We start from the raw sequence: 27,757 nt of genomic DNA on the forward strand, positions 1-27,757 counted from the left end.
GGAAGGGAAATGATGCTTGATATTATCAACTATGCTGACATAAAATGAAACAAAACTTGATGTTTTATTTTATATAGGATTTTCATTTGAAAATCCAGCATATGTATTTTTTAGTGAGAAAATTGGGCTTTTCCCAAAATTCTGAAGGAAGATAGAAGACCTTTTCCATGTTTATGATTACTAAGTTTTGGCATTGTTTTTCCCCCTCTTAATGCATCATTGCCATATACCAAGTGTATTATAAAAGCTAATGTCAAGGCAGCATTCAAAGAGGATAGAGAAACTGTATCAAGTTCATGGAGAGACCTGGGATTAATTCTCACTCTAATATCTATATGACTCAATGGACAAATTACGTAACCTCTCAGTTCATAAAGCAGCTTTCTGAGATGACATTATATTACAGAAGAATTAAATATCTGAGTGGTATTTGCATATTAGTAATGTCCAACTATTCATGACCACATTTGATATTTTCTTGGTAGAGATACTAGAGTGGTTTATTTTTTCCTTCTCAACTCATTTTACAGATGAGAAAACTGAGGCAAAGAAGGTTAAGTAACTTGCTGAAGGTTACCTTACACTGATATAATCACAAGTCTAGGCTGTTGGTCAAAAAAAATGTGTATTTATTCCCATACAGTTAAAAATATACTGTAAAAAATAAAACAACTAAATATTCAGATTATGCAATAGGATCCATTTCTGGGTCACCCCTTTTATCTCCAGCTACTAGTTCCATCCTTGCCAAATTTGCCTTATATTTATGTTTATCTGATATATACATATGTATATATGTATGTATGTAGCATATAGTTTCCTCCTCTGTTAGGAGAAAAGAATTATTGGAAATGTCAAAATCTACAGATACACCAAGAATGATGAAAATTGAGGAAAGGATTTGACAATTATGTGATCATTAGAACCTTTGGGGAAAGGGGGTTCCATTGAATGATGAAGTCAGAAGCAAGGTTTCACTGGTAAATGTTTAATAATTGACACTCTAAAAATTCATGGCATACTTTTATGTTAAACCTAAATCATTAACATTTTCTTTCCTCCATTACTTTCTGAAGTCTAGATAATTAATTAAGCAATAAACAAAGCCCTTCCTTTAGTTATTGCTGATTTACGAGTTGTAAATACATTTAAAATTAACTGATAGTCTGATAGAACTGCCTCCAGCACACTCCTAGTCAGAAGCCTGACTAAGAGAGTTAAAAAGAGAGTGAGAGAAAATAAAATGGAAGTGTACTGATTATAGGCAACCTCCTGGAGGAATTTAATCACAAAAAGAGAGATGCACAAGATAGCTTGTAAGAATGAACAGAGCAAGTGAGAGTTTTTTGAACATTAAATCTGTGTGGGTATGAAATTGATTGATGCTTTGGTTAGTTTTACTGATATGCTTTCTTCTCTCCCTCTTTACAGTTTTTACAAAGAGTAATTCTTAAGTGATGAAGTGAGGAGAGATATATTTGTAAATTAAAATAGTATAAAAACAAAAGATGTCATGTAAATTTTTTTTAATAAAACTAGAGTAAGAACAATAAACAGTTCTGAAGATTCAAGGGAGATCTGTGAAGTTTATGATGGTTTTTATGGATCAGATCTGACTCAATTGGATTTTAGTGGTTTGATTTCATGCCCAGAATAAAATGAGAAACTCTGACCATGTAAAATATATTAGAAGGAATGTTATTCAGCAATAGCATGGAAAGAATATTTATTCACTATAGAGCTATCATTGGTTGAACTGAGTTTAGTTCCCCTTGCTTCCATGTTTTCCGTTGTGCTATTAAGGGTCAGAAGGGTACATTACTTGAAGGGTAATGGGAAATCCATAAAACCTGAGGAGTACAGACTACTGAACTTTTATACCTTGGGTTAACTTTTTTACCTACAGTCAACAATTTGAACCTTAGTCCCCAATTAAATCATGTCAAAGTCTTATTGTTATGAGTCTTACCAGAATAATAGTAGATGTTGCTCCTACCAAAAAAGGATGCACTTTTTTTAATGAAGATCAAGTTAAGAGAAGAGAATACAAATTTGTACAATTTTGCTATGAATGTTTTGAGAAAAGTAGTGTAACAAAGTATAGAGCTAAAATATAAAGGATAGAGAGTGATCATAAAGAGTACCTAATTACAGTGAATTTAAAATTATATTTTAAAATAAACAGATTGTTTTTTAAATTATTATTTAGCTGAATAACTACATCTATTGCTTTGTATTTTCCATGAATGAAAACCAAATAATATGTTTTTGTTTTTGTTTTTCAAAGGCACGACAACAAGCTCAATTACGGCATCAAATGGCAGAGGATAGCAAGGCAGATTATTCATCCACTCTTCAGAAGTTCAACCATGAGCAGCATGAACATTATTATACTCACATACCAGGCATCTTCCAGGTAAAACAATTTATTGCTTTTTTTTTTTAAATCATGTTCACAGTTGTGACTGACTTGCAAATTGGTATAATCCAACATTCCCACTAAGCCAAATTGTTTTCTAAAAACTGAGTTGCAGGGCAGCTAGGTAGCACAGTGGATAGAGCACCGGCCCTGGAGTCAGGAGTACCTGAGTTCAAATCTGGCCTCAGACATTTAATTACCTAGCTGTGTGGCCTTGGGCAAGCCACTAAACCTCATTGCCTTGCAAAAAAAAACCTGAAAAAACAAAAACAAAAAGAGTTGCATATAGCATTAAGATCCTGGAAAGTTTTAGTTCTAGGATTTTCAAGGAATAATCAGAATGATGCACCAAAGATCTATTTTATTATTTTTTTTTGCAAGGCAAATGGGGTTAAGTGGCTTGCCCAAGGCCACACAGCTAGGTAATTATTAAGTGTCTGAAACCAGATTTGAACCCAGGTACTCCTGACTCCAGGGCCGGTGCTTTATTGACTGTGCCACCTAGCCGTCCCTCAAAGATCTATTTTAAAAAGTGTTCTTTGGAAAGGATTGGAATTAACTTTTAAATGCATTGGAAGATAGTAATATCTTAGCTACTTTAAAGATATATATAGTATATTGCTGTTGGCTCAGAATCAGTTAGCCTCAGAATCACCATTTTTACTTCAGCATTTTAAAACATTAAAAGAAATGTGAAGCTCCAACAGAAGTTGATGGTCAATTCTTTCTTTCAGTTTTGTTTTGTCTCATTTTTACTTGATTAGGAATATTACAGAAAAGTAATAGTTATATAGGTCGATTTATTATTAACAGAAAGAACAAACTTCATTTTCTTGTTGCAGAAACACATGGCCCTGGGACAGTTAGGTGGATAGAGCATCTGCCCTGGACTCAGCAGAACCTGAGTTCAAATGCATTTGACATTTACTAGCTGTGAGACCCATGGGCAAGTTACTTAATCCCATTGCCTTGCAAAAAGCCCCCCTCCCAATAAAAAGAAAGAAAAGAAAAAACACATGGCCATATATAAACTACACCAATTAAACAACAGAGGGTTTCTCCAATGTAGGGAATATTGACTTTATTTTGAATGCAATGAATGAAGGCAGTTACTATTCATATAAAGATAAATTTTTCTTGCGACAAATGATAGGAAAGCAACAAACATTCGATTATAATTTCAAATTAGAAAAGAAATACGTAAAAAATAAACCATTATTGATGTGTGAAATATTACTATCATCAGATTTGGGGGTGACCTGTTAAAATCTATTCAATATGAATGATAATGACATTTTTAGATCACTTCTTATTCTCTAAAGAAATGGTATTATATGGAAATGAATTCCTGCTGACTACACATTGACTGAGTGAGTTTTGTGGACCATAGTCTATCTAGGAGCTTGACATCTGCTGAAAAAGCATGTCCAATTTTGAGATGCAATTAACTTATCAATGATTCTCTTTTATTGACCTTTTTTCTCTGAAATAACATCTTATATGTTACTACCTTATAGAAATAATACTTTCTTAAGTAGAAAATTTACATAGTAGAAAAGTATGTAAATTAATTGCATATGAAATATAATGTTTCAGAAAATACAAGATATGGAGGAAAGAAGGATAGTCAGAATTGGTGAATCAATGAAAACTTATGCTGAGGTAGATCGCCAAGTGATACCAATCATTGGAAAATGTCTGGATGGAATAGCAAAGGCAGCTGAATCTATTGATCAGAAAAATGTAAGTATTAAACTCTGGTTATAGAACCAGTAATGTATTAATGTATTTCAATGTATCGTGGTTTCCTTATTTTAAAAGTGCTTCTCTATGTTGGAGAACTTTGGGAAAGTTGATGTATACTTTACATTTTTGATGTGTATGCAGAATTTTGTCATTCTGATTTATTTTACTCTCTCTCTCTCTCTCTCTCTCTCTCTCTCTCTGTGTCTCTCTCTGTGTCTCTCTCTGTCTCTCTCTGTCTCTCTCTCTCTTAGTAGGCAATTTGGGTTAAGTGACTTGCCCAGATTCACACAACTAGTACATGACAAGTATATAAGGTTTGATTTGGATTTGAACTCGGTTCCTCCTGATTATAGGACCATTGCTCTATACATGGCATCACCTAACTTCCCCTGTCATTCTTATATATAAGAATGAATAATTTAGTTTGTCATGGAAAGCATCCTTTTCACAGCTTAATGTATAAATAATTTTTGCCTTTCAGAAACATGGAAATTGTCTTCATTTAATTCATTTAACAGTTATCAAATTAGACTCTAGTTATTTTTGTAGTATATTTTAATTGCTTCTTTGCTAATTTGAAGAGGCTTGCTATTTTGTTTATCTTTAAATTACAAACAGTATTATATTTTCCCATTTAGTTTCTTTATTCTCATATACATAAAAATGTAGATGAGGACATTATTTCTTGAATTTTGATTAGATAATATTGCTACTAGGGTAATTTCCTAAGACTGTTCTTTGAGAGAACGCTCTTATCCATAATAGATAACGGGATAGTGGTTCTCTTTTGTACTGTTAAAATACATAAAGTAAAGTTATCCCATGATGTTTGTAGAGTTTTATCTCTTAGGATATCATAAGAGAGCTACTGCTTAGGACAGAAGGGGTATTAACAACTGACTACCAAAAATGGCAGAGCTATTCAATTCTTACTTTGTTCTTAGTCTTTCTTCTCAAGAGAATGTCCTTTGCATTACAAATAATTTGATTAAATTGTCCAATAGAGAACTAATAATCAATACAAGTAGGTAGGTATTAAAAGAGCTTTTAGCTGTCTTTGATGAATTAATATCTGCTGGTCTATATGAATCTTGAGGAACTGAAAGAAATATCACATTTGAGTGTTATATTGTTGTTGATACTTGAAAGATCTTGCAAATTGGGATAGGTACTCTAAGACTAGAGAAAGGCAAATGTCTCAATTTTCAGAAAAGCAAAAAAGGACAGAATCACAAAATATAGACCAGTAAGCTTTACTTCTATCCTCAGAAAATTCTTAAATGAATCATTATAGAGATAGTGGACATCTCAAAAGGAGCTAGTATGACTTCATCAAGGACAGATCATGCTAACAGGGAGGTTCGTTGATAAAGTTGACTTAGATTTTAGCAATGCATTTCATAAAGTGTTTCATGATGTTTCAAAAAGTTATGAGAAATATACACTAGACAGTAAGAGAGATATATTTGAGACTGATCAAATACTGAGTTCAAAAAATTGTCATTAATGGTTCAATATCATCTAGGCAGGAAGACTCTGGTGGAGAGCCCCAGGAGAGACTGTGCTTAGTCTTGTTACTGATTGTCATTTCTATCTATAATTTGGGTAAAAGTATAGATGGCATGCCCCTTATATCTGCAGATGACAAAAATCTGGGAAAGATTGATAATTTGTTGTATAAAAATCAGTATGCAAAAAGATTCTGACAGGCTAGAGCAAAATAAAATGATATTGTGGGGGGGGCTGGAACCAAGATGGTGGAGTGAAGGCAGGAATTCCTGGGAGCTGTCCCTCAGATCACTCCAAATAATGACTCTAACCAAATTCTAGAGTAGTGGAACCCACAAAAAAACTGAGTGAAACAATTTTCCAGTCAAAGATCTGTAAGAAAAGTCTTTTACACTAGCATTAGAAAGGGTTACAGCATGACTTGGGCCATACAGGAGCAAACCAGCTCCAGCCATGCAGGAACCAGCCCACTGGGCACCTGGGTTTCTGGGGGCACCTGGGTCTGTGGCAGTGATGGCAATTTCTAGACCTTTCAGCACAGGGATTGCCAAGGACTCTCACCAGAAAGAGCACAAAGTCTTGTCCAGTGCAGGCCTTAGTGCAGACCCGGCCCAGGGAACAAGGAGCAGGCCTGGTGAACCATCCAGCAGGGAGCCACTGGGCAGCTTCTTCCAGAGCACTCAGCCCACAGACAGAAAGGGGGAGGCCTCTTTACTATCTCTGAGTAGGACTCTGTTGCTTTGCCCATACTTAGATTCGAGTCATAGTCTGGGCTCCTCAGGAAAAGGAGCTTTACTGCCATAACAGAGTAGGGACCCTCCTCACAGTTCCAAGGCAGAGGGGAGTGCTTGTGGTCATCCACGAGCCAAGAGAGTTGTCAGAGCCTTGAAGACCTTGAAGGAATTAAGATTTTGGTGGGGGGCGGGGGGTATCCTGAAAACAACTGCAAAAGTTTTCAAAAGCTTGGGAAAATGTGTCCTCCACCCTGGAAGCAGAGTCCCCACCTTAATAAAAAGTTAAAATTAAGACATAGGCAGGGGAAATGAGCAAACAGCAGGAGAAAACAGTTATTTTTGCTCTATGGAGGATCAAAATACACAGACAAAATATCAAAAGATAACAAAGTCAAAGCTTCTGTATCCAAAGTCTTCAAGAAAAATATGAATTGATCTCAGGATACAGAAGAGTTCAAAAGAGATTTTGAAAAACAAGTAAGGGAGGGAGAGGAAAAATTGGGAAGAGAGATGAGAGCAATGCAGGAAAATCATGATAACTGAGTCAGCAGCTTAGGCAAGGAAATGCAAAAAAAATACTGAAGAAATTAACAATTTATGAACAGTTTAAGTAAAAAGTAAAAAAACAGTCTGAAAGGCCAAAGAGGAGACAAATGCCTTAAAATGCAGAATTGCCCAGATGGAAAAGGAAATGCAAAAATGCTCAGAAGAGCATAATTACTTCAAATGTAGAATGGAGCTAAGGGAAGCTGATGACTTTGTGAGAAATCAAGAAATAATAAAATTAAAATCAAATGAATGAAAAATAGAAGAAAATGTAAAATTATCTCATTGAAAAAACAACTGACCTGGAAAACAGATCCAGGAGAGATAATTTGCAAATTTTAGGGCTACCTGAAAGTCATGACCAGGAAAATAGCCTACACTTCATTTTTCAAGTACAACAAAATTGCCCTGATATCCTAGAAGCACAGGGTAAAATAGAAATTGAGGGAATCCACCAGTCACCTCCTGAAAGAGATTCCAAAATGAGAACTCCCTGAAATAGCATAGCCAAATTCCAGAACTCCCAAGTCAAGTAGAAAAATAATGCAAGCAGTTAGAAAGAAACAATTTAAATATCATGGTGCCACAGTCAGAATAACTCAAGATTTAGCAGTGTCTACATTAAGAGATTGTAGGACTTTTAGAAGGCAAAAAAGCATGGATTACAACCAAGAATCAATTACCCAGCAAAACTGAACATCCTCTTTTAGGGGAAAATATGGATATTAAAAAAAAGAAAGAAGAAAATATGGATATTCAATGAAATAGGGGACTTTCATACTTTCCTGATGAGAAAAATAGAAAGTTTGATCTTCAAGTACAGGATTTAGGTGAAGTATAGAGAGGATAGATGGGAAGGGCAAGTTATGAGGGGTTTAATCATGAACTGCTTGAATTCCTGCAAGGGAAGATGATATTAATAAGTCATAGGAACTTTCTCATTTATTAGGTCAGTTAGAAGGAGCATATATAGACATGGCAAAGTTATACTTGGATTAGAAAAAAGTTTTTAAGAACAGAAGTTTTGGTGAGATAGCAGTTTATGTGAGAAAGATCTTGGAGTTTTAGTGAAATGCAATCTCAATATGAGTTAGAGTAGTCTTATATGCTATCACACTAGTGTATTTTGGAGCTGAATTCAATGGTATAGTTTCCATGAATAAGGAGGTGTTTGAAGGGTCTTAGAGACTATTGAGGTAATCTCTCATTTTATATATCTTCAAGTACTCCTTAAGGGTGATGACTTCAGCTCAGTTAAGCCCTGTGAGTTGGACCTTGAAGGAGAGACTCAACCAGATGGAAATTCTGAAAGATGATTGGAGGAAAATATTGTCTATGAATGATGGTGTTAATGAGATTAGGGTGAAAAAGAAAGGAAAAGCATAATCTCATTTGCCTGGAATGTTGTCCTATAATGGGAATCCTATTTAGATTAATTTGAGGTGCAGCTAGGTGGCACAGTGGATAGAGCACCAGCCCTGGAATCAGGAGGACCTGAGTTCAAATCCAGCCTCAGACACTTAATAATTACCTAGCTGTGTGGCCTTGGGCAAGCCACTTAACTCCATTGCCTTGTCAAAAAAAAAGATTAACTAAAAATACTAGTTTTAACAGATTGTTGGGGGGTCTTGAATGCCAGGATCAGGAGTTTATTTTATAAGCAATGTGTAGATACTGAAGAATATCTTTGAGTGGTAGAGTGACATGATAATATCCAGGTATTAGAAATATTGTCAGGGGCGGCTAGGTGGCGTAGTGGATAAAGCACCGGCCCTGGAGTCAGGAGTACCTGGGCTCAAATCCAGTCTCAGACACTTAATAATTACCTAGCTGTGTGGCCTTGGGCAAGCCACTTAACCCCATTTACCTTACAAAAACCTAAAAAAAAATATTGTCAAGGAAGCTATTGAAATTCCCTAGGCTGAGAATTGGGAATTTAAACTAAAAGGGGAAATAGGGAATAGAAATGTGCTTTGATCAGAACTAGAGTTTACAGAGTTAGATTTAATAGATTCTGGCAACTTGATTGGTTGTAGAAAATGATAGAGAAGGAAGACAACTGGATGTTCAAAAGGATAATAGCATTATCAGCAGAAACAGAAGACTGGAGATTTTTTGAGGTAATTTTATTTTGCACATGAGTTTGAGGTGTTAGTGGCATGTTCAGTATAAATGGAAATATTGTACTGTCTGTGATAGAGAGTTGTTGGTAGAGATATTGATTTGGGAATCAGCTACATGAAGGTGATAAAGCTATCACAGAGTAGTTGAAATTACCCAATAAGGAGAAACAAAAGAAGGTCAAGAACTTAAGACAGAGGAATCCTATAGGTAGGAAGAAAATCATGAGAGTTCAGTGTCATGGAAGCCAGAAGTGAAAAGGTTAACAGGAAAGAAAGAGTGATCACATTATCAAGTTTCTTTGAAAGAGTGGTATAAAAGGATGTGGAAGGAAAAATGGCAATTTAAAGATTTTTTTTCCTTAGGTTTTTCAGACACTTGCTGAGTTGGTTTTGTTCATTATTAGTTGGAAGCCAGATTATAAAGATTTAAGGACTAAGTAGATTATGAGGTAGCAGCAAATGTAGACTATTATATTTGTAGAAGATTTTGGAAGAAAAGACAAAGGATGATCAAAAAAATTATTTTGTTACCCTTTTTTAAAATAGGGGACATGAACACTTTTTTTCACTGAAAGAGAATGGAGCTGATAGTGAAGTAGAGACACAAGGGGAAATGGATAAGATGGAATTCAGGATAAAAGTTGTAGATTTTAGCTAAGACTAGAGAGAATGATAAATCTAAAAGAATCTTGAGAGGCTTAATAATGGAAGACTAAGTCAGTTGTATTCAATCCCAGTAATGTATTAAGTATTCTTCTGTTGTTGAGATGTCAAAAATGCAGCCCAGCTGCTTGCAAGCAGCCCAAAATATTTGTAAGTGAACTCAAATGAGATTAAAATGTAATTGCCTAATCTTTAATAAATAAAAAAAACAAAACATAGACATAATTAATATATGAATTTTACACCTGTAGAATTTCTTATGTATGGTTTAGTGGCCTCATTTCTATTTGAGTTTATCACCACCTATTTGCTGGGTGGTATAGAAATAGAGTTGGTGCTTGAAGGTTTAGAATAACCATTATGTGGGGTATATAATTGTCAAGAATTGAGAAAAGCATAGTTCCATGTTATATAGAATATCAGAAGAACATGGGTTCAAATGTTGACTTCTTATTTCCTTTATTACCTTGGTTGAGTAGCATAGCTTCTCAGGGTCTCAGTTCCCACATTTGTAAAAAAAAAAAAAAAAAGAAAAAAAAGGAGTTGGATTAGATGAGTGCTCTTAAGATACTTTCCAGCTCTCCTTATGCCAAAAAAGCTCAAACAAAAGAATAAAAGGATTACTGTGTAGAAATGAGTACCACACTGGGGATAGTGGAATTTTGTAAGAGATTTTCTCCACTTGATTTCAGATCTTTTCTAGAAGTATTTGACAGCTTATGAGTAGCACAGAAGGAAATTGAGCAGTAGGAGTTTGTCAGAGTTAAGACTTGAAGGAAGAAAATATAGGATGTCAAAAAGATTCAAATGTAGGGAAAAGGATGATGTCAAAGTGATAAAAATGTCAAGATCCTGGGGGCGGCTAGGTGGAGCAGTGGATAAAGCACCAGCCCTGGAGTCAGAAGTACCTGGGTTCAAATCCGGTCTCAAACACTTAATAATTACCTAGCTGTGTGGCCTTGGGCAAGCCACTTAACCCCATTTGCCTTGCAAAAAAAAAAAACCAAGAACAAAAACAAAAAAATATCAAGATCCAATCTGAGGAGATTTTGTTTACCAGAAAACCATGGAGGAACAGAGATTGAAGGTCAAGTTGAGGGTTAAGTACCCTTATAGAAAAGATGAGGGGTGTAGGGGAATAGAAAGAAAAAATATTATCAGAATAGGGTATTTTGAAGGTGGAATAGTTTGAATGAGAATGAAATCCAGAATTTGGTCACATTTATGAGTGGCTGAAGAGGTAAGGTGTAGATGTTATAGGAGTTGAAAAAGTTAATAATTTGTACAGATAGGGTGTTAAAAAGATGTGCTGATTCCATCTCATGGACCTGGAGAGTGATGGGGAAAAAGAGAAGAAAAGTAGAATTACAAAAAGAAGTCTATTTACAGGGATCTGTAAGAAATTAGAGAGGAAAACTAACCCGATAGGAAGAAATGGATTGATTGCAAAAATAAGTAATGTAAAATGAAAAGTAAGTTTATTCATAACCAATTGATGTTTCAAATGGCACAGTAGAATGGCTAGCTAGGAGAGATATACATAGGTGGCACAGATAGGATATATAGGATTGATAAAATGAAATAGAGGAAGAATTGAGGAGAAGTTAGCGAAAAGTTACTTATATCAAGGATCATGAATCTAGACTAAATATTGGGGGAAGAAACTTCAGAGAGGCATTGGAGAAGTGAATAGGAAGCAGATGGACATTGTTACTGGGCACTGATTGATAACAAGATTAAGTGAAACCTAGGACCTAAGCTTCCTAGAATTTTAATTCCTGGGGGGGAGAACAAGAAAAAAAAATCTGCATTAGGTAACTCAGTTTTGGAACTTCAAATAAGCTGACCTCATTTGAAAGTCAGAATGGAAGAAAATCGGACTTCTGAAGGACACAAAGATATTCTCTTAGTTCCATCTAGCCATTTTGTTCTTGCCTTCCTTATCTCATGGACAAACCCTTTGGATAATGAATTGGGGTACTCATTGCCTCAGATACAAATAGTTTTCCTTATTTGTGTAAAATAGTCCCTCAATGTGGTTTGGGGAATTCAGATTGACAATCAGAAATTGGGGAATTAAAGAGAACTTTTTAACCCCAATTATGTAAAGAAATAGGACAGGTATTTGGATACTATTAGCCATGAGGAAATTTTTTTCATAAGATAGACTAAATGCCTGTGATCTCGAATTAGCTAACTAACTTATTTCTTCCAAAAGTGTGTAGGTAACTATGACTCCATGCTCTGACTAGACTCTCTCTATAAAGAATTAACTTTTTTTTCCCTAGTCCAGTACATGGTTCTATGAGGACCTACCATGGTCACTAAAAGATATAAAGCTTTGCTTCTGGAAAATAAACTTTTTAAGAGGGAAACAATGGCTAAGTGAACTCTGTTTTATATGTAATAGAGGTAGCACTGTAATTAAAGATTACAGTTGAAGCCCAGTAGAAGATAAAAGTGAAAATAGCCCAAGTGAAGAGAAAGAAAATAAAAGCAAAAGGGGTAGAGTGGAGGGTTTTTTTTGGGGGGGGGGGAGGGGGACAGCTGGGACACAACTGAGAGCAGGACCAGCAAGAAAACTGCTCTGATAAAGTCATCAAAAGCCATCAGTGCCCCTGCCCTTTCAAAGTTATATGAGATGTACCTGTATACTTGTGTACTAGATACACATGTTATCTACATGTATGTCCTGCCATCCATACCCTCTGAGTGTCAATTTTTCCTCCTGGCAGTATGGAGATTTTTAATATTATGTCAGTTTTATGGGAGGAATGGGCATCACTTAGCTGTAGCAGTTATAGTGCAAAATAAAATGTAAGCGCCTGAGAGACTTATAAAGAAATTGCTGTGGTAAATATAAGGAGTGAAAAGTTATTTCATTATTGGATGGATGATAGAGTCTTTCAACAAATGGAAAAAGAGAGAAGGTTAAAAGCCGAGATAGAACATTTCTTTTGGTAGATTTCAAATAAAATCCAGTGTGAAATAAGTGCTTTGCTTAGTTTGAATTACTTTAAGTTTCTTTTACTGAAAGTATTTCAGGGTATCCAGCCATGAGTGATGAATAATGTTTTTCCTTATATCTACTGAGGACACTTAAAAGTGAATTCTACTAATTCTCAATGTTTGCTCAGCTCAGACTGCCCCATCAGTCTGTACAAAGAGCTTTAGGTAGATGAGATCAGGCAAATTGAAAGTGTGAATATCCTTATTTGATCTCCATATTATTATATTTGACTCAACAGTGGAAACTTTGTTCTGATGTAAGATCATAGAATCAGATGTTTGTGTGGTATTACAATATTCATTGATGATTAAATGACTGTCATTAAAGGGCAAACAATTAGTGGCAAGTAAATTTTATTTTGTGAATCAACTTGAAACTTAATAGTTAAATTGTATTCATTCACAAAGACTGATGGATTATCTAGTAAAGAACCAATCAATAACATGTTTTTGAGTTGAACTTTTTCCATAATGAGAGAGAGAAGGATGCAGTAGAGAAGCATTAGACTCGAAGTTGGAAGATCTGACTTTAATTCAATTCTCTAATAATATATGACCCAGGAAAGTCACCTAAGCTCAGTTTTCTTAACTGTATAATGAGGCATTTGAACCCACTGATTTATAAGATTCCTTCTAGCTTTCAATCTATGGTCCTTATTTAGTTCTAATCTTTTTTTTTTCTGAGTAAGAAAAGTCTTATGCTAATTTTGTTACACAGTTGAAGTTTGCTAACATTGTTTATCACAGATGTAAAATATTTTTAAACATTTAATTCTGTACATGTTCCAAGTGAACACAAAATAAAACACATAAAGTGGGGGTGGCTAGGTGGCGCAGTGGATAGAGCACCAGCCCTGGAGTCAGGAGTACCTGGGTTCAAATCCGGCCTCAGACACTTAATAATTACCTAGCTGTGTGGCCTTGGGCAAGCCACTTAACCCCATTTGCCTTGCAAAAATATAAAAACAAAAATAAAAAAACAATAAAACATATAAAGTGGTGTATCTCCATGATGTCTGACTTCCCACACCCAGTTCATTTCCATATTCTCTATATTTTGTACCACATATATTTATTTATTTTGGGGTTTTTGTGGGGCAGTGGGGTTAAGTTACTTGTCCATGATCACACAGCTAGTAAAAATCAAGTGTCTGTGGCTGTATCTGAACTCAAGTCCTCCAGACTCCAGAACCAGTTCTCTGTACCACCTAGATGCCCCCTACACATTTATTTAGAATAAATCTTTTTTCTATCATAACTGATTTGGTTGGAAATGTTGCAATTAAATGTTTTTTTTTTCCTGGAGTTATATAGTGTCTACCTTTTTTTCTGCCTATATGCTTCCTAGTTTTATTTACTCTAGTCTCTGCCACTATTTCTCTTTTGTTTTTTCAAATTAACATTTTGCTTTTTTCCAAATTACATGCAAAGATAGTGTTAGCATTCATTTTTTAAATTCCCTTTCTTACAACCCCTTCCCTGAACCAGTAAGTGATTTGATAATAGGTTCTATATGTTCAGTCACATAGAACATTGCCTTATCCATCACATGGGGGATATTGAAAGTGAAAATTTTTATTTTATTGTTTGAATTTTTATTTTATTGTCTGAAGACTCCATCTGGAGGTAGACAATTTTTTTTTTTATCAAGGCTCCTTTAAAATTGTTTTGGATCATTGTATTGCTGAGAATAGCCAGACATTCATTATTGATAATCAGATAGTGTTGCTGTTACTATATACAATTTCTCCTGGTTTTCTCTCAATTCACTTTGCATCAGTTTGTATAAATCTTTCCAGGTTTTTGTGAAATTAGCCTGCTCAGGGACATCTAGGTAGAATAGTAGATATAGTAGATAAAGCACCGGCCCTGGAATCAGAAGGACCTGAGTTCAAATTTGACCTCAGACACTAAATAATTACCTAGCTGTGTGACCTTGGGCAAGTCACTTAACCCCATTGCCTTGCTGAAAAAAGAAAAAAAGAAATTAACCATCTCATCATTTCTTATAACACTAATATTCTGTGACAATCATATACCACTTGCTGAGCCATTCTCCCATTAATGAGTATCCCCTCAATATCCAGTTCCTTGCCTCTTTAGAAAGAATTGCTGTAAATATCTTTGAATAGAGAAGTCTTTCCTCCCTTTTTTGTTTTCTTTGGATACAGACCTAGAAGTGTATTGCTGGATCAAAGGGTTTTATAGTCCTTTGGACATAATTCTAAATTGCTTTCCAGATGCACCAACAGTGCATTAATGTCCCAATTTTCTCACATCCAGGCCAACATTCCTCATTTTCTTTTGCTGTCATATCCAATTTGCATATCTCTACTCAATAATTATTTAGAACATTTTTTCAAATGACTACAATCTGATTTGATTTCTAGAGGAATAATGCTTTTTTTTCTGAAGAAATTTGGGGTAGTTGTGCAGCTTTATTCTATTTTTAATTAAGTAGTCCTTAGTAACATTCTTTTTTGACATATAAAATGATGATGATGATGAAAAATTCCATTTACTATCAAGTGACTATTTTCTATATCATATTATCCATCAAGATAATCAGATTAACAGCTCACTCTTATTTGTAGCACTTTAAGATTTACAGAGAACTTTATAAATAACTGAAGTGTAGTTTGACTCCATTGACTTCATATCCTTTTATCAGTTGGGGAAAGACTTGTATTCTTATAAATTAGTGTCATTTCTCTCTATATATTTGTGAAATGAGGCCTTTATCAGAGAAATTTCTTCTTTTGTTTTTTAATCAAATTGACCAGAGGTTTATCAGTTTTATTGGGTTTTTTTTGTAATACTAACTTTTGGTTAATTCAATAGTTTTTTGCTTTTGCTTTTATTAATTTCTCCTATAATTTTTAGAATTTCTAATTTGGTATTTAATTGGGGATTTTTAATTTGTTCTTTAATTTTTTTAGTTCCATGTTCAGTTCATTGATTTCCTCTTTCTCCAATTTATTCATGTAAGCATTTAAAGTTATAATATATCCCCTGAGAGCCGCTTTGAGAGTGACTCCCATAGGTTTTGGTATGTTATATCATTATTGTCATTATCTAGGATACAATGGTTAATTGTTTTTATAATTTGCTTTTTGGTCCACTCTTTCTTTCAAATGAGGTTATTCAGTTTCCAATTGGTTCTGGCTCTATATCTCCTTGGCCCAATATTGCATATGACTTTTATTGCTTGTGATCTGAGAAAGATATATTCACTATTTCTGCCTATCTGCAGTTGATCATTAGGGTTTTATGTCCTAGTACATGGTCAATTTTTGTGTAAGTTCCATGTACTGCAGAGAAAAAGGTATATTCCTTTCTATCCCCATTCAATTTCCTCCATAAGTCTACCATATCTAGTTTTTCTAACAATCTATTTACCTCCTTAACTTCTTTCTTGTTTATTTTATGATTCAATTTATCTAAATCTGAGAGTGGGAGGTTGAGATCTCCCACTAGTAGAGTTTTGTTGTCTTTGTCTTCCTGTAGTTCTTTCAGCTTCTCCTCTAAGAATTTGGATGTTGTCCCATTGGTTGCATATATATGCAGTATTGAAATAACTTTATTGTCTATGTTACCTTTTAGGATGATAAAGTTTCCTTCCTTATCTCTTTTAAAGCTATCTATTTTTGCTGCTGGTTTGTCTGAGATAAGGATTGCTACCCCTGCTTTTTTTACTTCAGCTGAAGCAAAATATATTTTGCTCCAACCTTTTACCTTTACTCTATATGTATCTCTCTGCTTCAAATGTGTTTCTTGTAAGCAGCATATTGTACAATTCTGGTTTTTAATCCACTCTGCTATTCACTTATATTTTAAGGGAGAGTCCATCCATTCACATTCAAAGTTATGATTACTAATTCTTTATTGCCCTCCATGCTTTCTTCCCTCTGTTTATATTTTCCCCCTTTCCCCCCTTATCCGTATTCCCTAGTATTTTGTTTCTGAATACCACCCCCTTCAGTGTGTTTGCCCTCCTATATCATCCCCTCCCCTTTCTTTCCCCTTTCCCTTTTTCCCTTTTCCCTTCCCTTCCTTTTGTTAGTTCCCCTTTTTTCCCCACTTCCCCCCCTCCCTTTCTCCATCCCCCCTCCCCTTTTCCCCTTTTAATACTTGAAAGGTTAGATGTTTTTTAAGTTAACTATGTATAAATTGACTTTAAGCCAAGTCTGATGAGAAGAAGATTCAGGTGTTTCTCATCTCTTCTTGTCTTCCCCTCTATTACCATAGGTATTTTGTGCCTCTTAGTGTAATGAGATTTACCCCATTCAATCACCTCCCTCCTCCAGTCTCCTTCCTGTCCCCCTTTTTAAGGAGGTAGTGTTTTTTAGATCATTCTATCTGAGTCATAGAAAATTCTGAGTCTCTGTCACTTCGCTAAGTACATTCTATCTAATAGAGTTAAAAATTCTTGAGAGTTATTAGAGTCTTTCTCCCAAGTGGGGTTAAAGCCAGTTACATCCCATTGGATAGCAGTCTCATGGATAGGTTATGAATGACCATCACTTCTGGCTAGGTATATTCTCTATTAGAGTTAACAGTTCTCAAGATTTATGAGAATCTTTTTCCCCATGCTGGAATATAGCCAGTTTCAACTTATTGGATAGCAGTTTTTTTTTTCTTTTACCGCCCCCCCCCCCTTTTTTACCTTTTCATTTGTCTCTTGAACTTCCTGTTTGATGTCCAAATTTTCCATTTAGCTCTGGTCTTTTCATCAGGAATTTTTGGAATTCTTCCATTTTGTTAAATGTCCATCTTTTTCCCTGGAAGAGAAGGCTCAGCTTTGCAGGATAGTGGATTCCTGGCTGCATTCCAAGCTCCCTTGCTCTTTGAAATATCTCATTCCAGGCCCTTTGATTCCTTAATGTTGATGCAACCAGGTCCTGCATAATCCTTACTATGGCTCCTTGATATTTAAATTGTTTCTTTCTGGCTGCTTGCAGGATTTTCTCTTTTATCTGATAGTTCTGGAATTTGGCCACAACATTCCTTGGTGTTTTCATTTTAGGATCTTTTTCTGGAGGGGATTGATGTATTCTTTCAATAACTACTTTGCCCTCTGCTTCCATGATATCAGGGCAGTTTTCCATCACTAGATCCTGTAGTATTAAGTCCAGGCTTTTTTTTCTCTTCAATATTTTCAGGAAGTCCAATAATTCTCAGGTTGCCCCTCCTCGACCTATTCTCGAGGTCAGTGGTTTTTGCTGATGAGGTATTTTTACATTTTCTTCTATTTTTGATTTTGTTTAACTGGCTCTTGCTGTCTTGCGGAATCATTAGTTTCTACAGACTCCATTCTTTATTTTAGAGAAGAGTTTTCTTCATTAACCTTTTGCCACTCCTTTTCTAATTGGTCAATTCTACTTTTGAAAGAGCTTTCCATTTGACCAATTGAGGTTTTGAGAGAATTATTTTCTTTTTGCATTTGCCCAATTGAGGATCTGAGAGAATTATTCTCATTTTGTATTTGTCCAATTGATAATCTGAGAGATTTATTCTCATTTTGTATTTGTCCAATTGTATTTTCTAAGGATTTGTTTTCTTGTTACAAGGTATTAATTGTCTCTCCCAAATTTTCCAGTTGATTTTTAAACTCCTTCCTTATTTCCTCAAGGAAGTTTTTCTGTGTTGAAGACCAGATTATATTCTCCTCAGAGGTTCTAGGTCTCTCTGAGTTAGTGTCTTTCCCTTCCAAGAATTTTTCTATGGATCCACCTTTTCACTGACCCTTCTTCATTTTGCTGGGACCTTGAGTTGGGGAGGGGCTGGTTCACAGGGGCTTGGAATCACTAGAGGCTTTACTCACTGAGTGCAATTTCTCTGGCTGGCCAGTAGAAGGTGCTGGTTGCTTTCTCTGGCTTGTCTGTGACCTTGATTGAGGCCTTCTCCTTTAGCTTGAAGGGAGGGGTTGGAGCTATTGAATCCTTTTGCTTTCAGTTAGTGGTGGGCTTTACCCTGGGGTGAGGTCATTCCTCTCCCTATTGTCAGCTGGGCTGGTTCTTCTGCTCACACACCTGTGCCTGAGGCAGAAGTAGCCTGCTGTTGTTTGTTCTGGGAAGAGGGCTCAGCCTTAATGGAGGCATGGACTCAGAGTTCCTCAGACCAGAGGAGCCCAGGGATGGTGCCTGCAGCTCTCCTGCATGGGAACTCCTCCCCCCGCCCCAGCCAGCCCTGTTGGCAAGCTCCAGAGGTTCAGTGTGCCTCTGCTTCCTAGTTGACTCAAGCCCCAGCTGTCTAGCCCCACTGCTGATCCAGCATGTCTGGCTCTTGGGCCCTCAGACTCCCAGGCTCCAATTCAGCTGCTAATCTGGCTGATCTGCCCTCTGTGCCCAGACTCACCCTCCCGAATTCGAATTCGCTCAGTGCTGCTGCGGAAGATGTGGGAGACAAATCCTGAGGTAGATGTTCTTTCTCCTGGCTTTTCTTTCTGGGTTTTATGGATTGGATTTCTGTTAAGAGGTTTGTTTCATATGATAGATGGGGAAAGATCAGGAGACTTTAGAACTGTACCTGTCTTCTCTCTGTCACCTTGGCTGGAAGTTCTCAGAGAAATTTGATTTAAAAAAAATTGTAAAAAGCTTTCTGTTTTCCTTTTAATACTGATCGCACTGATTTTGTCTATGCAAAATCTTTTTAGTTTAATATAATCAAAATTGTCCATTTTACATGTAGTAACAGGTAAAACTATTCCTTGTTCTCCTAATTTGCTTATGGTATCACCCTTTATGTTTAAATAATGTACTCATTTTCACCCTTTCTTGGTATTTGATATAACTGTTTTCCAGTTTTCCTGGCAGTTTTTATCAAATTGCAAGTTCTTGTCCCAAAAGCTGGGGTCTTTGGGTTTATCAAATATACTAGTTTACTATGGTTATTTGCTGTAATGTAATAAGTACCTAATCTGTTTCTCTGATCTACCTTTCTGTTTCTTAGCCAGTACCAGATAGTTTTGATGATTTAGCTTTATAATATAGTTTGAGATTTAGCAAAGCTAGGTCACTGTCCTTCAAATTTCACTTGTTTCGTTCATTTGTTTTCATTAATTTTCTTAATAGCTTGATCTTTTTATCTTCCAGATGAATTTTGTAATGATTTTTTTCTACCTCTATAAAATAAGTTTTTGATAGTTTGATATGGCACTGAATAAATAAATTGATTTAAGTAAAATGTTATCATTATTATTATTATATTGGATTGACCTACCGATGAGCAATTAATATTTTTCCAGTTGTTTAGATTTTTTTTTATTTATTTATTTTATAATTGTATTCATATAGTTCCTGGGTTTTTCTTGGCAGGTAAACTTGCTCTTTTTATGTTTTTTCATTTCTTATTTTCCTGATCACTTCTCAGTCATTACTCCAACACCCTCCAATTAAGTACCACTTGTAACAAATCAGAACAGTTCAAGAAAATGAAAACAACATGCTGGTTAGGTCTAAAAATTGATCTTCATTTCACACCTTTATTTTTCTACCATTCTGCTAATGTAGGAATTATACTTCAGGACTCTGAAATCACAACTGATCATTGTGTTGGTTAGAGTTCTGAAGTCTTTTCAATTTATAGTTTTTTTCTTCAGGTGATCTTGCTAAAATAAATGTCCTTTGTTTTATTACTTTGGCTGTTGTATACTTCCATACTCTTTCACTTCAATTACTGTTTTTACTGTTTTTCAGTAAATTATATTAAGTACAATATATGTTGTGAGTAGATTTTTATTCCATGATTCATTCTACTAAAAATAAGGGGGAAAAAATGACCTTTCTCTATAACTTTGGAGTTATGGAAAAATCTATTTTTTTCTTATGAAAAATATCTGTTAATATTTTTGTTTTGTTTTTTTTTTAAAAAGTAAGGGGCATCTAGGTGGTGCATTGGATAGTGCATCCCATCCTGGAGTCAGGAGGACCTGAGTTCAAATGTGACCTCAGACACTTAATAATTGCCTAGCAATGTGACACTGAACAAGTCATTTTTCCTCATTGCCTTAAATAAAAATAAAATTTAAAAAATATAGTGCTTTATTTTGTTCTGCAATCTCTTTTTGAAAGTATTAAGCAATCTAAGATTACCAAAGAGAAGGCAAGCTATCTACATTAACTTTTATGTGAACCTGCTTCAGCATTTCTCACAAAATTTCTCCCTCATCTAATCTTGTAGTAATTTATATTCTTTTATAGTCTTATAAACATTCTAATTATTATTTATTTGCAAATATTTCTTATTATGTTGATTAAATTGAAGACAAAAACCATGATTTATAATCTATTCTAAGTATAATTGTCTAGTGAGCCTTTTGCTTTACAAGGTTTTCTGCATTAGATAATCTCTGAGAGGTTTGAATAGAAGGAATAATGCTTTTTTTTTTTTGAAGAAATTTGGGGTAGTTGTGCAGATTTATTCTGTTTTTTAATTAAGCAGTCCTTAATAACATTCTTTTTTGACATATAAAGTGATGATGATGATGAAAAATTCCATTTACTATCAAGTAACTATTTTCTACATCATGTTATCCATCAAGATAATCAGATTAATAGCTCACTCTTATTTGTAGCACTTTAAGATTTACAGAGAACTTTATAAATAACTGAAGTGTAGTTTGACTCCATTAACTAATTATCCTAATAAAGTATAGCTTATAATTCATCATATACATATTTAAATGAAATATATTTTCTGTGTCATTTCAGGATTCACAGTTGGTAATAGAAGCCTACAAATCAGGGTTTGAACCTCCTGGAGACATTGATTTTGAGGATTATACACAGCCTATGAAGCGTACTATATCTGAAACTAGTCTTTCAAATTCCAGAGGTGACAGCAAAACAGAGCTCAAATTTACTAGCAAGTCCAAGGGAAAATTGTGGCCCTTCATCAAAAAAAATAAGGTACTGCTGGTTTGAACTCAGGGGATTCAACAGCTCTTTTCTTGTGATCTTTTCAACCAAGGTTTTTAAGTATTAAATTTCAGAATACAAAAAAATGGATGTGTTGTTTTGTAACTTTCTATTTTTAAAAGAATATTTCTAAACTGTGTTGCTTTTATTTATTGTGGATGGTTATGTCTTTGCCATGGCCATTTGTTTATAACTCAGATGCCATATGGTACTTATGTTGTGTCATGCATACTAACAAACTAATTACTCTGGGCAACTTATGATCACTATTTTCACATTTCTAAATTTTTGAAACCTGTGTTAACTTAGTTGGGAAAGGGAGTTCTGAATAAATTTTTTATAATACTGTTATTAAACCTTTATCATTCATTAACCTACTTTTGAACTCACATTAACTTGTATTTGAAATTTTTTTTTATTTTAGTTTTAACACTGGGATACAACTACATAACAGCATTAACCTGGGGTTATAAAATATGATCAAGGCAATGTTTCTGCTTTAAACTTAGGATAGTCTACCCATAATCCAGAAGCACAAAATATGCTAAGCCTTGCTGTTTTCTAGATAATGAGTAATTTTGAGTGCTTGGAAAATCTTCTTCCATTGATTTCTGTTAGTTCAAGTAGTTGAACATTATTTTTCTTTTTTGACTTATCCATAGAACTACTAAAGAATAATTTAATGAACTGTAGTTTGCATGTAAAGGTCTGCATGAGCTTTTTATCAACTATTTCTTGCTGTTCTTTCTGTTCCATTACTTACTAAACCTTTATTTTTTATCACTTTGTTTTAACACATTTTCTTTTGAACCATGGCATAAATATTTGTGTTTTAATTGCTTTGTACTTCAAATATTATTTGATGCTTATTTTTGTTTTGTGTCTTCTTGTTTCTGGTTTTTACTCTTTCACTGCTACATCTCTTATACGTAGCTTATGTCCCTTTTAACATCCCCCCATCAGCCCCCCCCTCCTCCCCCTGCCTCTGCCTCACCCTCTGCTGTTCCCAACGGCCCCCAGTCTCCCAAGCAGCAAAAGGAGCCCCTCTCCCATCGCTTCAACGAGTTCATGACCTCCAAACCCAAAATCCACTGCTTCAGGAGTCTAAAGCGTGGGGTAAGTCCTGCTCTAGATTGCTGTCTCTCACGCGCTTTTGTTGCACATTCTTTCCTCTGTACCAAATTTTGTTTGTGAATGACTATTGTATTTGACTATAACCTTCAAAAAATAAGAGAGGAAGAAGAAGAATCTGTGATCAATTGTGATCAAGAATTTCAAAGTGAAACCACAGAATACTTATCTGTATATGATACCAGTACATGGAGAAATGATTTTCCTACTTTTGGCCAAAAGTGTTTAAGATTTTAGTTTTTCACCTTGATCTTTACAAATTAGATGAACTTAGATGTAGTTTCATAACCACTAATAGACAAGACAGGTTAGAAAGTCACAACAGAATAGGAAAATAATTTTTTATTTAACTCAATCTGGATATATATATATATATATTATATATATATGCATATATATATATATACACATATATATGTAGATGCCCTATATTTTATTAAGCATCTTCTATGTGAAAATAATATATATCTGTGTGTGTGTATATATATATATATACACATATATGTATATAGATAGATATATAGATATAGATATGCCCTGTATTTTATTAAGCATTTTCTATGTATAAATCATATTTACAGCAAATTATTGTCATCTGTCGCCCTGGGTTATAGTGAATTGCTCTAAATCACCTTGGAGCAAATTGTTGTTTATGAGAATTTATTATGGACTGATAGTGTACCTAATTATTAGAAAAGTACAAATTCAGGGCTCTTCTTTAAAAGGTATAAAGGAGAACTGCCTTGAAATAAATAATCAGTAGAATATAGAATAAATAGAATATATAGAAATATATAGAATATATAGAAATAATCAGAGTAGAATATTCTAAGAATCAAATCATAGTTCCTGTAGCATTGACTGCTAAATGACATAATTGTATTCAGTCTTTTGTATTCTGTCTCTCAATAGTTAATATTATAAAATGGTTGAGCTCTATCAGTCCCTGAGGGAGGATGTATTTCTTTTTTTTTTTTTTTTTTTGCTAGGCAATGGGATTAAGTGGCTTGCCCAAGGTCACACAACTAGGGTAATTATTAAGTGTCTGAGGCCTGATTTGAACTCAGGTACTCCTGACTCCAGGGCTGGTGTTCTATCCACTGTGCCACCTAGCCACCCCTGGGAGGATGTATTTCTAAACTTTTCTCATAATTAGACATAACTCTTACCAGGAAGAAATTGTTCATTGTGAATAGATGTTTCACCTAATTAGAAATACTATATTGAGACAAAAAGGAAAGCATTCTTTAATGCTTAAGCTAGTTAATTAAAACAGTCACATCTTTGTATTTCTCTCTGAAAATCTCAAAATGTGTAGTGAAAAAATTCTATCATGGGCAATGTATTTGTGGACCTAGCTACTAAAGGAATAAAATATTGTGTATCATTTTTAAAATAGCATAATAAAATTAAGAAACTGAACTACAATAATTTTCCCAGAGATATCAAGGGAGCTAAAGTATATGATTACAATGTGTTCTATAGTTAACAACTATGAAAAGGCAACAACCCACAGATTCATGCCAACTTTCATATTTTCTGTCTTCCTACCTTCCTTCCTTGTCAATTGTTCCTCACCTTATTTGTCATCAAAGAATTGCAAACATCTCATCATGGTATTTTTTATTAGGTTACTAAGATTTGATATTTGCTGTGCCTTCAACCATAAATCAGATTAACTTTTTTTAATAAAACTAATTTTCAGAGCTTATGATGAATATCTTCATAATAAGTGCGATCCATGTATTTGTGTTTAAAAATGTTGTATTTTTATGCTGTCATATGATTTCTTAAACTGTACAACATAATGCCTTTCCTCCATTAGACATCCATATTCCATTGGACTCAATTGAAGTCTTATTATAAAATAAATTTTATAACTACAAGAAAATATTGTAATCATCTAAACCAAACATGAAATGATAAAAAGAAAGAAGAGTCTAATTTACTTAGTTTTAATTTTAAGAAAGGCAACATATTAATAACTTTAATCTTTGTTACTAAGAGTTGTTGAAAAAAATTCCAATCTAGTTTGGTTATTTATTTGACAAGTAAAACTAACAGTCTTTTTTTAATTACCTGAACTGGCCATTTTCTACTATAAATTTTTTGTTAAATTGAAAACACATTTGACAAATAGAAAGGTATTTAGGTAATTTTAGTTAGATAATTTGTTTTTCATTTAGTTCAGATTTGATCTTTTGACTTCCTTATCATTGAGAGAGGAAGCAAAAATTATAAGAAGCACATTGTAAAAGAAAAGTTACTAGGTCCCATTTGGGAAAATATTAGTGAACAAATCAAATTCATGAAAATATTTTACAGCATATAAAAAATTAATTTTACCTACCTATAGAAACAGATTCTGATTACATGTTTAGCTATTAACGGTTTTTCCTTCTGAAATTGGGATTAAAATTATTTTGAAGATCCTTTACATGGAAAATCATCCTAGGAGAATTATAAATTCATATGTTGACTTTCTTTTTAGGTACATGTTTCTCAGAATCATAACATTTTAGATATGAAAGAAACTGCACAGATCATCTACTCTGACCACTTCATTTTAGTTAATCCATACACTAACTGAAGATCACACAGAAAGTGATAGATAAATGTGCCACTAACCTAGGTATATTGACCTCTATTATAGTGTTCTTACAGTTAATCCACACACTAACTGAAGATCACACAGAAAGTGATAGATAAATGTGCCACTAACCTAGGTATATTGACCTCTATTATAGTGTTCTTACATTGTACACTTCTGTTTTTACCATTAAAGTATAAAAGTCTTTGTAAACATTTATAAAATTAATTTTTTCCCTAAATATTTCAATAAAATCAGGGAATTTTGTGGTTTTTGTTTTCCTATGTTTATATGTTTTTTGTGAGGATTTTTAAGTAGGAGCTACCAATGCTATCAATGAAATTTATTTTATTGACCCTATTTTTTCCATTTTCACTTTGCTTTAGCAGCATGGTAACTAAAGGAACCTTTGGTGATCCTACATAGTCTTTATATATAAAGTGTAATACTTCAACATCTTTTCATTGGTTTATCCCCTAAACATTAGCCATTATTACTTTATCTTTATGCAAAAGATCAAATCAAAGTGACTAGAGAGAATATTTTCTTCTGTTCTCATTATTATGGGAATACATTGTTCCTTTTACATGCTATAAATTAAGATTTATTTTTCTGCTTTGAGTAAATGGGTTTTGTGGTTCCTTAAAATTCTCTTTAATAAAAATCTTCAATGTTGATCTTAATTTTTACAAAGATATTTACCAAATGCTGTCAGAGATTTAATTACCTTTTTTTCTTGCTATAGAACTACAGAAATGAGGTATATAGTTGGTTTCCACTAATCTCCTTTTAACAAATGTATATTTTCTCTTGCTGATTCATCGGCAGACTCAGTCTTTCTCTTTTCACAAAGAACTTATGAAGAGGACTATAGGGAAACCTACCTATGCCATTGAGGCTAGGGAATATGTTGTAAGTTTACATGTGATGACTGCACAGTCACTAACCCCATTTACAAGGCAACTACTGGGGTATTCAAAATACATTTTGGAAATAACTTGATTAACTGCTTATAGTATGAAATGGCAGTAGAGGTCACAGGAAGGGTCTTTGCATTTGAGTATGGAAAAGAGAAATAAAGTAAAATACTACAATGAAAATGACTTGATTTGGGAACTTAAAATAAATAAAAATTCTTAGCAACCACAGCATGCTTCAGTTCCTTTTTCTTCTTTTCAGTTCTGGTTCTAGTGGAGTTGTTTAGTAGAATCACAAGTACGTTACAAGAATCTATATTTCATGTACTTGAACTTATTAATAAAATTATGGCTCTTTTCCTCTGAATTTGTCCAGCTGAGTTTTATAGAATTTGAGAATTAGCACAAAGATCCTTGTTGTGACATAAGCTTAGTGCTGTTCATGCATATTGCTTATTTTTTTATTGTACATTCAATACAAATCATATATTGAATATAATCATAAGCAATAACTTTGAGAAATTAAAACAAAAAGTCTCATTAAACATGAATAAGTAATTGGCATATCAAAATTTGAAATTTTTATTTTAAACCTTGGTTTATGTCTACTGCCTGTTTTTGTATATGAGGTTAGTGTCTATGCCTGTCCATGCACACATGGATCACTGGCTTTCATGTTCCCTTATGTGTTATTTATGTTTTGTGGCTTCCAAGGCTCTTCTTTGTTGCCTACTAGGTTAGTGCACTGTCTTATAAAGATAGTTTTCTATTCTCTCTTCTTCTAGGAATAGAAATAATGAAACATTAGAATATTCTCTTAGCAAGCAAGAGTAGTTTTCTAACAATGAATTAAGTAATTGGTAGGCTTATTATTTCAAACTCACAAAAAATTTCTGTTTGTTTAAAAGGCTATATTTGGGTTGGAAGACCTTAGGTTATGAATGGTTATTCTCATTTCGTAATAGAAACCCTAGAATTTGCCTCTAAATTCAAGCATTTAATTATCTCTGTTGGATATTTAAATGGTTATTTTGTTTAATTTTTAAAGAGATCTCTTGGTATGCTTAAATATTATTAAAATTAGTTGTCTTCAGAATATATGAAAGTTTGACATTTCTATTGTCCTATCTTTTATTAAATATAAAAAGTCTAATTTGATTATTCTTTAAATTACTAGTTTTTATATAGATTGTAGCTTTTGGAGCAAACTTTTATATGTTACCTGCTTTGTAGGTCATTATTTAGGAATTCTTATGCTATGCACCATAAACGTGTTGTGTATGTACAAAGAATTCAACTTGTATTGAATAGATATCTATGCTAAAGTTCACAGGAATGCTAAAGCACTTCATTTCAGCTGCCTAGGTCAGAACTATCATAGCAGCTTCCTTTTTTCCTATTTATTTTTATGAATTTTTTTTTTAATTTAGTCCTACTCCTCCTTGGATTCCT

At 34.0% G+C, this 27,757-nt stretch overlaps 1 protein-coding gene across 17 annotated transcripts in view; it reads left to right on the forward strand.

The window, feature by feature from the left end:
- Window positions 1–27,757, forward strand: part of FNBP1 (formin binding protein 1) — a 185,533-nt gene that overhangs the window by 129,272 nt on the left and 28,504 nt on the right. For 6 of the 17 annotated variants that reach the window (XM_074210942.1, XM_074210947.1, XM_074210948.1 and 3 more), the window contains exons 7-10: window positions 2,288–2,416; window positions 4,016–4,162; window positions 21,461–21,658; window positions 22,601–22,783. In XM_074210942.1, coding sequence (XP_074067043.1) covers window positions 2,288–2,416; window positions 4,016–4,162; window positions 21,461–21,658; window positions 22,601–22,783 — 657 coding nt within the window. The remainder of the gene's footprint in view (window positions 1–2,287; window positions 2,417–4,015; window positions 4,163–21,460; window positions 21,659–22,600; window positions 22,784–27,757) is intronic. The other 11 variants (XM_074210938.1, XM_074210939.1, XM_074210940.1 and 8 more) reach the window with 3 other exon arrangements.

The sequence above is a fragment of the Macrotis lagotis genome, chromosome 1, assembly GCF_037893015.1.
Source record: "Macrotis lagotis isolate mMagLag1 chromosome 1, bilby.v1.9.chrom.fasta, whole genome shotgun sequence".
NCBI lineage: Eukaryota > Metazoa > Chordata > Mammalia > Peramelemorphia > Peramelidae > Macrotis > Macrotis lagotis.